The following is a 12,217-nucleotide window of genomic DNA, read 5'->3' as shown; positions in this document are numbered from 1 at the left end:
AAGAACCAGTTACCTGGAGTCAGAAGACCCAGGGTGGAGCCCAGCAACTCTCCCCACTGGTCTGTAACCTTGGACAGGTCCCAGGTCACCTCCTCATTTGTAAAAAGCATTAAATAACAATATAAATGCACCCAAGGTCATTGGGCTCAACTTAAATGATGGAGACCGAAGTGCTTTATCAGCTAGAAGGGGCGAAAGAAATGCTCTTGTTGCCAAGATTATTATAACACCTTTGTCCTCCCCGTTTTCCACGGCAGTTTTACCCACACGTAAATGTCCATTTCATTTTTCGGTCCCTTTTGCACTTGAGGGACGCAGCCTCCAAAGACTGAAAAAGGCTTTGGTTCCCTTGACCTGAATTACAGGATGATTCCTCTGACCTCCACAATGCAACTGTGACTTCCCCACTTCTTTCTCTTCTCCATTTGTCAAGTCTACAATTCTATTTCCGCTTCTGCTGAAGGAAATTCCCACAGATTTCACCCCTTCCTCCTCCAAGTTCACTTTTCTTCTCTCACATGAGGCAAAGGCTGGAAGGGAATCAGGCCAAGTCACTCTGCTTTGAAAGTATCCAACTTCCTTTGCAAAGAGGTCACTTTCCTATTTCAGCACAAAAAGCACAAATGGCTTCATTTAACACAAGAAGAAAAGCACCGCACAGAGCTGACAGCCTCATTCTCCATTAAAAGGGGAGGAAGGCGGTGGGGCGGGGGGGGGGGGGCTCAGAGATGGGCTGGGGAGTGAGGCTCACACTTGGGCTCCAAACAGCCTTTTAGGACTAACTCATCCTGAGACAGGAAGTGATGAAATGAAGCCCCCACATGAACCGAGAGGCCATCACGTGCCCTCACCCACTTCCTGTCTCGACTGGCACTGGGAGAATCGGGAGGGGGAAGTGGAGGGGAGGGCAGGGGGTCGGTGGTAAGGAGAGGGAAGAAGAGGCCATGTGAGAGCCTGGGAAAAGTCCCAAGGCTGCCCCTCACACCTCCCCCACCACGTCCCTACTCTTCCGGGGCTGCGAGTAAGTAAACGGGTTTATTTCTAATCTGTCTCCCACTGCAAAAAACTGCTGAGTTTAACTGTGTCCTCTTGTGAACACTCAAGTTCCCGAATCTCTGATGCTACCGCCGACGCCAGTGAAAGGAAGAAAGTATAAACACGTTGCACAGACTACTCATTGTTCGACTTCAAATACCACCAGGACCCACACAGTTCTGCTGCTTTCCCGTTTCCACTGTCACGGTCACGTGCAGGAGAAGCGTGGGAAAGCCTGGACTATCAGGCACCAAATTGCCCTCTACCGCCTCGGGCCGGCTTTGTTAGTATTCACCATTCCGGAGTCATTCACTGCGGGAAAGCGGCAACGTTAGCCACTGGCGCACGATGGGGAGGAAAAGGAGAAAAACATCCAGAGATGCCTTTCTTTGTCTGGAGATCATTTCAGAAAGGTACCCGGAGGAGGCGCGCGGGGTAGCACCCGAGGGAAGGGATGGCGTCGCAGTGGGACGGGCAGCGGGTGTGGTTAGCGGGGAGGATGTGTGAGGTAAGCGGTCTTGGGCTGAGGCGGAGGCGTCAAGGCCCCACCCTTGTTGCCAAGGTTCAGGCCCCTCCTCATGTTGTCAGTAGTTTAATAAGAAAAGCCACCAGCAGATGAAACGGGATAATTAAGGGGCAGCAGGAGGTCTCACGAGCGCCCCCTTGAGGGATGGGCTGGGGAAGGGTCGGGGTGAGGTTTGCTCCCTGAACAAAGATGGAGCCAAAAGGAGATGGAATTCTCTTGTAAAGACGGTGAGTTTTGTGCTGCTTAGGGACTTCGTGGGTGCTGCTGACCTGGTGGCCCTCCCGCAGACGCTCAGCACTCCATGCACTGAAACTAGATGTTGCACCTTTACTGCAATGACGGGGGCCGTCGTCCCCAAGTTTTCCCAGGCGTCCAGCAGCAGCCTCTGAAGTGCCGTGTCCACGCCAGCTCGTGTGACTTAATCCCCACAACAGCTCCTTGAAGCAGCAAGGACCATTCCCAGTTGACAGGAGAGAAAACTAACCCACGGAGGCGAAGGCGCTGCTGACAGTGGCGTGGCCACCGAGCGGCAGGGCCGCGGGGCAGACCCGGTCCAGGGCGCTGGACTCCAGTTCCGCCCACACACTCTCCTGCACAGCGCGGGTTCTATCCCTGCTTCCTCCACGCGCCCCACCTGTGGGCTAAATCATTCCTTTGGCCTCATCTTCCTGGGAAGGACTTACCAATTCCCCAACTTTTAAAAGACGGTCTGAGGAAGGAATGGGTAAGGAACGAGGACCATTAAGACCTGCCTGTTCCAGAACTTCCAGAAATCTCCTGTGCTACTTTGGGCTATCAAAGCCTTCCCAACAGAAACCACCCGTGACCCATACTGAGAAACAAGCAAGGAGCCGAACGTGACTGACTAAGGGACACAATGAAACCACTGAACGTCAGTAGCGGGGCACCCTTCACGTGAGCATTTCCTTGGGACCCCAGGCACAGTCCTGGGTTTCCGGATAACTTCCCTCTCCTGTGAAGTACACTTCAGAGAACACGATTCCAAAGTAAACACATTGGCAACAAATGCTATGAATGAATGTTTCCCAGAATCCCAAAGACACACCCAACAAGGAGGAGTGAAAGCGGGACAGAGCAGGGAAGGAAGACAGTTCTCTGTTTTCAGGAACACCGAGGGCTTAAAGCGTCAGTACTTTAGATCAGGAACTCAGCTGCACACGCGCATCACTTAGAAGGTGCTGGGCTTCATTACTATATATAAAATAGAGACACAACAAGGACCTCCCGTAGAGCACAGGGAACTATACTCAACTTCTTGTAATGAGCTGTGATGGAAGACAATCTGAAAAAATCTATGTGTAGGTATGTGTATGACTGAATCATTTTGCTGTACACCTGAAACTAACATTGTAAATCGACTACACTTCATTAAAAAAAGAAGAATAAAAAAAAAGATGCTATGCCTACACCGCGTGGAACTGCTCCTCCAAAACGCAGTGCACAGTGATTGGTTCAGGGGCGCTGTTTCTTACCTCTTGTGCGGAAATGGATACAAGTCTAAGGAGGCGGACCTGGGTCAGAGACGAAGGCACCTGGGTCAAACCTCGCCATGGGCACACTCGCTCCAAGTGAAGCCCCCATCACTGCCTCCAAGGACACGTCCTTTGGAAGGCCTTTCTGTCGCCACCACCACTGGGAAACCCTCAGCGCCAACGCCTTCTCCCCAGACAACGTCACCCTGAGTCAGAAGCAGGGAGGTTTGCAACCTGACCCCAGGCTGGCGTTTTCATACGTCACCTGAGCAGAGAAGTCGATCAGCTTCGGAAGCAGCACTTTGCCCCCCTCATCGCTCTTCAGGAAATCCAGCAAACTGCCTGTTGGTAGAGGAAGAGCGCGTTAGTGCAGTTCAAACACACAAGAGAAAATTCCAAACAAAATTCAAGTGATCCTTTGTGATCAAGAACACTATTAGTGGGGGACAGGTAATAGCTCAGTGGTACAGTGCATGCTTAGCACACACAAGGTCCTGGGTTCAATCCCCAGTGCTTCCATCAGAAAATAATAAAATAAATAAAATTAAATTATTAAAAAAAGAATACCATTAGTTAATTAATCCAAGAAATATTTATGGAATTCCTGCTTCAGCGTCTGGTCCTGAGTCTGGTTTCTGGGCTAAAACAACCTAAATGATGCGGCTTTTTTTTTTTTTTTTTAACAATGTCCTTGTTTGGAAGAACTCTGAGTGATTAATATTCTGAAATAGTAACATATTAAATAAGAAAATGTAATAATCCTCTTTCTAACCTATTCAGCTATGACATCACACTACTCTCCATTCTGCATGAGATGATTACTAAATCTGGGCTACGGCTTATGATTCTTTCCTTCCTTCATTCCTTCTGAAAATTCTGATTCTCTAGAAGTCATGAGGTGGTTTGTTAGTATCTCTACCGACCCGAAGGGAGAAGGACGGTGAGTCAAACTCCTTCATCTGAAGGTGACCACAAATGTTGCTTAAAACCTCTTCTTCAGTGACTCTGTGATTACACGGGAATTCCACCTTGACAAGTTTTTAAATTATGAACATTTCTCAGTCACACCCTGAACACTTAGATAGTGCTAAGCGGAAAATGAACTGGCTGTGGAATGCTGAGAACTCACATTTTGAACACATTACAATAATACCTTATTTGAAATGCATATTTATTTATTTGACGACCATTTACTGGGGGCCTACTAGGTGTGGGGTACTACTCTCGGGGCTGTTCTGTGTGTACATGGAGACAAGTGCAGAGAAACGAGGACGAGGATACATCACTTTGACAACAGATGCCGTCCAATGAGGTGGTTTGTGAAAATGCTTAGTGTTCCTGTATTTTCTGATTTTTTTGGGGTGGTGAGCATGCTGGTTTACGATTTATAATTTAAATATAAATATAATTTATAGTCATTGTATTCTAAACATGAATATAATTTTTAATTTGAGTATTCTCTGGACATTAGAGGTCTTCCTTTGCAAGCCTGGGGCGGGTGGGGCGGGGGGCTCACCCTCGGCCATGTACTCGGTGATGGGGGCGGGTGGGGCGGGGGCTCACCCTTGGCCATGTACTCGGTGATGATGTAGATGGGCTCCTCCTTGGTGACCACGGCGTACAGCCGCACCAGTTTGTCGTGCTGCAGGGTCTTCATGAGGTTTGCTTCCTCCAGGAAAGCCTGCACAGACATAGTGCCTGGTTTCAAGGTTTTTACGGCCACCTTGGTACTATTGTTGTAGTAACCTAGGAAGGGAAAAGAAAAGAGGCCACGCTTTATCAAACCAAAACACCAAAAACATCCTGCAGAGTTTGAGGAAAATTTAGTTATAGGTAGAAAAAACTTCTAAACTCTCTAGAATGTTCAACAGTATCTAAAACTCTGTATATGTGACATTAAGGGGGGCTGAGTAAAGGGTGTATGCTCTTCCCCCCAAACCTAAAATTATTCTAAAATCAAAAGGTTTTTTAAATAAAACAATAGTAAAATCCCATATGCACTCCACCATTTTCTCTAATTAGTTAGATTTCCTCTAATTAATAAAATGTTCTTTACCCAAGACCAAAAAAAAAAAAAAAAAACCACCCCACACCATAATTCTACATACTCTTACACACCCGCACACACTGACAATGATCTGGAAGAAAACACACTAAAATACACAGGGCACCAGCTATCTCCAGTCGTGCAATTATGAGTGATTTTAATTTTGATCACCCTACCTTGGTGATTATGATTACATACTATTCTATAATCAGAAAAGAAACTCTGCACTTGAAAAAAATTATTTACTCTAACTTTGACGTACAAACAATACTCTAGGATCAAATAAGCATTCTCCAAAGTTTTCTAAGAGACGTGGACGCGGGTGATGCTGGGGGAAGGAAGGGCTCAGGGCTGAACCTGCCGGGGACCACTGCCCACGGCGCCCGCGCCACCCCGGAGACACTGCAGAAGCACAGAGAGCCCGTCAGTGAAGATGCCTGTCCCACTCGGTCAACCTCAGCATTTCCCATGCTTCCTTGACCACAGAAGACTTCTTCATGTACCTTTTCAAGCCCCACGGAATCGCACCTGGGGAAATACTGCCCCCTTAATGCAGTTCCCCCAAGGCACCGCTTTTCTGGGAAGTTTGAGCTTGATTTTCTCCTGGGAAAGCCTTTTCTCAGTGGTTTGCAAAGCAGAACTACAGAAAAATCACACGCCCCTTTCCTTTCCTTTCTGTTTCCACAGTTCTCTAGCGAGTGCAGAAGCAGGTGAGGAGGGAGTGGCAGCCGGTCACCACCGCGAGTCACCCTGCTGGCTACCTCGACCTGGTGTGTTACAGCTCGGCAGCACCTGCCCCAAGAAACACACAGTCTAAGAAATGGTGATGTGAACGTGTTCAGTCCCTTCTCCAGGTCACATGTTACCTGCTACGCACAGCATATACTCAGGGAAACTGAGAATGATGCTCTCGGGTGGCAGGATCTGGGCCGCTTTTACTTTCTTTTGTTCCTTTCTCTTTTGATTAAATTTGTGAATAAGTATGTATCTTTTTTTTACAAAAGGAATTTTTTTTCTTATTTTTTATTGTAGTGTAGTTGATTTACAATGTTAGTTTCAGGTGTACAGCAAAGCGATTCAGTTAGACACATACAGACATATGTATTTTTAGTTTCTTTTCCATTACGGCTCATTGCAAGAAATTGAATATAGTTCCCTGTGCTCTATAATATGTCCTTGTTGTTTGTCTATTTTATATACAGTAATGTGCATCTATTAATCGCAAACTCCTAATCTATCCTTCCTGTCACCTTTCCTCCCGGTAACCACAGTTTGTTTTCTATGTCCATGGGTCTGTTTCTAGTTTGTAAATATAATTTGTATTTTTTTTTGATTCCATATAAAAGTGACATCATATAATATTTGTCTTTCTCTGTCAGACTTAGTATGGTAATCTCTAGGTCCATCCTTGTTGCTGCAGAGGGCATTATTTCATTCTTTTTAATAGCTGAGTAATATTCCACTACATACATACATATATATATGTATATATATGCCACAACTTCTGTATCCATTCAGCAGTGTAGGAGGGTTCCAAAAGGAATTATTTTTACAAAGAAAAGGGAGTATGTTTCTACTTCTACACTTTCAAATGAGCAAGAAAAAGTGTTAGTATACAGCTAACAAGCAACTTAATTTTTCTTCTGATCCTTAATACTGATTTTTCAGCTAAAATTTTTCCTTTTATATTCCCCTTTGATTTGTACCTAGTAGCAGTGTCCTACAGAAAAATGAAGAATGAGGTACATAAAATAAAGTAACTGTTACAACATATGGCTAAGACAGTAATGGAAAGCTTACAAAACACTGCCCTAGGTCATTTTCAAAAGCCACAACCTACCTGAAACAATGGAATCAAGAATATATTAAACTGATTTTCCATCTAAGTGCGCAATTACAAACAATAGGATCTTTCCTATGCCTCTTAAAAGTAAATTTAAGGTAAATTCCACCAACAAAAGTCCTTTAATATTATCTGAATCAAGAAGTTTCCATTGTAAATTTATTTAAAAGTTCAGAAATGTACCCATGGCAGCACATAGCAAGATGTAACAAGAAAATACACCTTCTCTGGAGAAAAGGGAACCCTCCTGCACTGTGGGAATGTAAATGGCTGCAGCCACTACAGAGGACAGCATGGAGGTTCCTTAACATTAAAAATAGAGTTACCATATGATCCAGCAACCCCACTCCTGGGCATGTATCTGGAGAAAACTCTAATTCAAAAAGACACATGCACCCCAATGTTCATAGCAGCACTATCTACAGTAGCCAAACATGGAAACAACCTAAATGTCCACTGACAGATGACTGGATAAAGAAGATGAATGGATCAGCCATAAAAACCGACACCATAACGCCATTTTCAGCAACATGGATGCTCCTGGAGAATGTCATTCTAAGTGAAGTAAGCCAGAAAGAGAAAGAAAAATACCGTATGAGATTGCTCATGTGTGGAATCTAAAAAAAAAAAAAACACAAAACAAAACAAAAAAACAAACAAAGCATAAGTACAAAACAGAAATAGACTCACAGACATAGAATACAAACTTGTGGTTGCCAAGGGGGCAGGGAGTGGGAAGAGATAGACTGGGATTTCAAAATTGTAGAATAGATAAACAAGATTATACTGTATAGCACAGGGAAATATATACAAGATCTTATGGTAGCTCACAGAGAAAAAAATGTGACAATGAATATATATATATTCATGTATGATTGAAAAGTTGTGCTCTACACTGGAATTGGACACAACATTGTAAAATGATTATAAATCAATAAAAAATGTTAAAAAATCCTAAAAAAAGATGAATGGATAAAGATATATAAATATATATAAAATGGAATATTTCTCAGACATGAAAAAGAATGAAATAATGCCATTTGCAGCAACATGGATGGACCTAGAGATTATCAGATAAGTGAAGTAACTCAGACAGAGAGAGAAAAACAGCATATGGTATCACTTATATGTGGAATCTAAAAAAATTGATACAAATGAATTTATCTACAAACCAGAAACAGACTTACAGACATAGAAAACAAACTTAAGGTTACCAAAGGGGAAGGCAGGGGGAAGGATAAATTAGGAGTTTGGGATTAACAGATACAAACTACTATATGTAAAATAGATAAATAACAAGGACCTACTGTACAGCACAGGGAACTACATTCAATATCTTGTAATAACCTATAATGAAAAAGAATATATACATGTATAACTGAATCACTGTGCTATACACCAGAAACTAACATTGTATATCAACTAGACTTCAACAACAACAACAAAAACACCCTCTTTGATACATATAACTGACAAAGTACTAGTGTCCAGGATATATAAAGAATTCCTACAAATCAATAAGAAAAGTAGAAAGATAGGCAAAGGCTTGGATGGGCATTTTAGAAAGGAGAAATCGTAATGACTAACATGCTTGTGAGATCTTATTAGTAATCAGGGAACTGCAAGTAAACCCGTAGGGAGAGACCAGCATCCAGCAAGACCAGGATTACAAAGTGTGACAATCTTGAGTGCAGGTAGCGCCAGCCCCTCGGCAGGGGAACAGGGGCAGCTCCTGCAGGCCCTTTCCTGGGCTCTTTTCTGAGCATCACTGAAATTCAGTTGTAAAGCTTCTGCCTTCAAAAGCATCCTCAAGGGATGTTGACAGAGCAGCCTCCTTGCAAGTGCAATTATCTTGAGTGACCATCCCCATGGGCTGTGCCAACATGGGGACCACATCCACCCAGGCACCACTCTGTTGTCAGGAAATGGAACACTGCGACCCCTTGTGCATCACTGGTGAGAGTCTAGCCCAGACAAGCGCCCTGGAAACTAAGCTAGCAGCATTTAGTAGAGTTGAAGATTCATACACCTGTGGTCCAGCAAATCCACTCCTGGTCATCTAGAGGAACTCACATACCCCTGCACCAAGCAGCTCAGAGATGCTCACAGCAGCATCGTTCATAGCCGCCAAAACCATCAATGCCAACTCCATTGATAAAGAGTGAGAAACAGGTAGGATTCATTTATATAGAGTTCAGAAACAAGCAAAATGAACCTACATTGTGTAGGGACGCACACACATCCCCACATACAAGGGTAGGAGAACTACAAAGAGACATCAGGAAATTGTCACAAAGGTTAGAATAGCAGCTGCCTTCGGGGCAGGTGGGGTTATGGTTGGGGAGGGGTAGGTGGGGGCTTCTGGGTGTGATCGCAGGAGTCACCACACAGGCTTTCATGCTGTCATTAGCTGTGAACTTGAATTATGTAACTTGGTGTGGTATGCACTTTTCTGTCCGCTTGTTACAGTACATAGCAACAAAGGAGAAAGAAACAAAATGAGTCTCCTTCTGTCATCATAAGAGCCTGGGGACCTGCTGAGACTTCCACGTAACATAAAATTATGGGAGGGGGCAGGGTACAGCTCAGTGGTAGAGTGCGTACTTAGCATGCACGAGGTCCTGGGTTCAATCCCCAGTAAAATAAAATAAAATTATGGATAAAGGATGAAGGAAAAAAAAATGCTTTCCAAGTGTAGGGGAAAAAATGATCCGGAAATACTGCAGCTGCTAAAGATATTTAAAATGCTGATAAGGAGCCGGAGATCACAGTGAATAAAACAGCTGTGTCACACAGCGCCAGAATGGCAGCAGCTTCCGCTCGATGGTCCCCGAGGGCTGGGGTTTTTGAACAACAGGGCAGGTTTCCATTTGCGCTAAAGGCACGGTTTTTATTCAGCGCTAAGGATCGACTGGTCCTTTACCAAGCTATTCCCCAGCAGTGTGCAGGCTCAGCGAACGCAGCCACAGAGACTGGGGTTGGCACTACAGATGGAAACGTGATCTTTCAAAAAATCTTTTGAAGGTGGTAAGTAATTCCTCCTGGGATGCCACCCTGCCACAGGTAAAGAAAGCCGATGTGACAATTTAGGAAAGTCCAACTCCAGCTGTGACCGGCTTGTTAAGAAGTGCCTAACTTACTATCGCAAAATGGAGAGTGGTTTTACAGAAAAGATGCGTGTACTTGATTTTCAAAGTCGGCTGGTGGTTAATCTCAGTGCAGTTGGCTCCAGTGAAAATTTATCACGCAAAATCAATTCAGAATAAGTTTACTTTCTTTGACAAAGTCTCTTTAGAGACCGACTGGTAACAGGAAACATTACCCCTCACGTCACGGATGGGTCAGTTCCCTTGGAATCCAACAACCCGTGGAGGAAAACGTGTCACCAAGCCAGATGCCAAAGGATCACAGGGACAAGAGGAAACAGCTTGAGGGAGACACTCCTCTCTGTTATCCCTAACCCCCTGCTCCCCCCGAACAGGCCACTTCCTAGTATTTGTCCACTGTGCTTCAGGCCAAAAGAATCCAGACCACAACATGCGACTGGTAGTCAAAGAACCATTTCTCACGCTTGTGAAAATCTTCTCTCGCTTGGTTAACAGGGACACAATTTCTAATTTGTTGTCCGTTTTCTATCAATGAGAAAAGCTAGCCCACTTATCCCTTGAGACGTTGTGCAGACCTGGCTATACACCTGGTCCTCAGTCAGGATGAGATGTCCAGACACACGGGGAGGGGGGCATCCTTAGACCCCTGGTTCGCGGCACATCACCCATCACTGTTCTTCTGGTTGGATTCCCCAGACACACGGGGAGGCGGGCATCCTTAAACCCCTGGTTCGTGGCACATCACCCATCACTGTTCTTCTAGTTGGATTCCCCATCTTCCTCTGCTTGATGCATGTGACATATTGACATGATTTCAACAGCTAAGGAGGAGGTCCCTGGCTGGCACCAAATCACAGAACCATATCCACAAAAGATCCCAGGGCAAAATCTCCTACTTCTTTCCTTTTCTCCTCTTTATTTTCCTTCCTTGCTATCTTCCTTCTTTCTTTCCTTTCTTCCCTCCCTCCCCTCCCTTTCTTCTTTTCCGTCTTTAACACAAAACTAAAAGGAGAAAAGCACAACTGAAAAAACAACTATAGGGGGAGGATGCAGCTCAGTGGTAGACTGTGTATGTAGCACGCACGAGGCCCTGGGTTCAGTCCCTGGCACTCCACTAAAAACCAAAAAATAAATAAACCTAATTACCTCCCCTCCAAGGAAAAAATTTTTTAAATTATATGGAAATTCAAATGACATAAAGTAGCCAAAACAATTAAAAACAAAATTAAAAAACTGTCAATATTAATATCCTAGCAGTGATATTACACTATAGTTTGGCAAGATGCTACTGTTGGGGGAAACTGAATAAAGACTACACAGGGTTTCTCTGTATTATCTCTTCTATATATGTGATAGCTTTATTAAAGCATAATTCAGATAGCATATCATTTCCCCATTTATAGTACACAATTCATCAGGTTCTGTATCTTCAGATTGGTGGGACCAGCACCACAATCCACCACTGAACTTCTTCATGGCCCCCAAAGAAACTCCGTACCCAACAGCAGTCACACCCCATCCTCCCAACCCCCTACCTGAGGCAACCGCTCATCTACTTCGTCTCTACAGACCTGCCCATTCCAGCCTTTTCACATAAATGGAGTCATGTCATACATGGTCCTTTGTGTCTGGTTTCTTTCATTTATCATCGTGGTTTCAAGGGCCATCCATGTTGTAGCATGTGTCTTTTTTACTGCTAAGTAATATTCCATTGCATGGATATACCACATTTTGTTTATCCATTCACCAGCTGATGGATATCTTGGTTATTTACATTCTTTGGCTATTGTGAATAATGCTCTTATGAACATCTGTGTAAAAGTGTGTGAGCACACGTTTTCATTTCTGTTTTGTTTCTGACAACTGCATGTGACTTTTTAATGATCTCAAAATAAAAAGTTTAATTAAAAAAAAAAACAAGACACAGCTTATGCTGAGTGGGGAAATCCCGGGTAATTTCTCTCTTCTGTTTCATAAGTCTTTGCTCTAATTTACCAGACTATCTTTATAATAATATTAAAAATTTAATAATAACAATAGTTCTTAAATGCTGTCAGCTGGATTAAGTGTTTACCTGTACCACTTCATTCAGTTTCTACACCGCCCCTAAAAGCTAGGTTCTATTACAACCCCCATTTCAGATGAGCTTCTGCTGTCTCTCTTTTA

The 12,217-nt window shown here is 43.9% G+C and overlaps 1 protein-coding gene across 5 annotated transcripts in view; it reads right to left on the bottom strand.

The window, feature by feature from the left end:
• The window catches only part of LYN (LYN proto-oncogene, Src family tyrosine kinase), a 105,869-nt gene that overhangs the window by 29,944 nt on the left and 63,708 nt on the right, over positions 1 to 12,217 (bottom strand). For all 5 annotated transcript variants that reach the window (XM_064480821.1, XM_031441608.2, XM_031441611.2 and 2 more), the window contains 2 exons: positions 4,618 to 4,800; positions 3,320 to 3,396 (listed from right to left, as the gene is read on the bottom strand). In XM_064480821.1, the coding sequence (XP_064336891.1) occupies positions 3,320 to 3,396; positions 4,618 to 4,800 (260 nt within the window). The remainder of the gene's footprint in view (positions 1 to 3,319; positions 3,397 to 4,617; positions 4,801 to 12,217) is intronic.

This window comes from Camelus dromedarius, chromosome 30 (genome assembly GCF_036321535.1).
Source record: "Camelus dromedarius isolate mCamDro1 chromosome 30, mCamDro1.pat, whole genome shotgun sequence".
NCBI lineage: Eukaryota > Metazoa > Chordata > Mammalia > Artiodactyla > Camelidae > Camelus > Camelus dromedarius.
The sequence above is the reverse complement of the archived record's forward strand: the minus strand, read 5'-3'. Positions and strand labels throughout refer to the sequence as shown.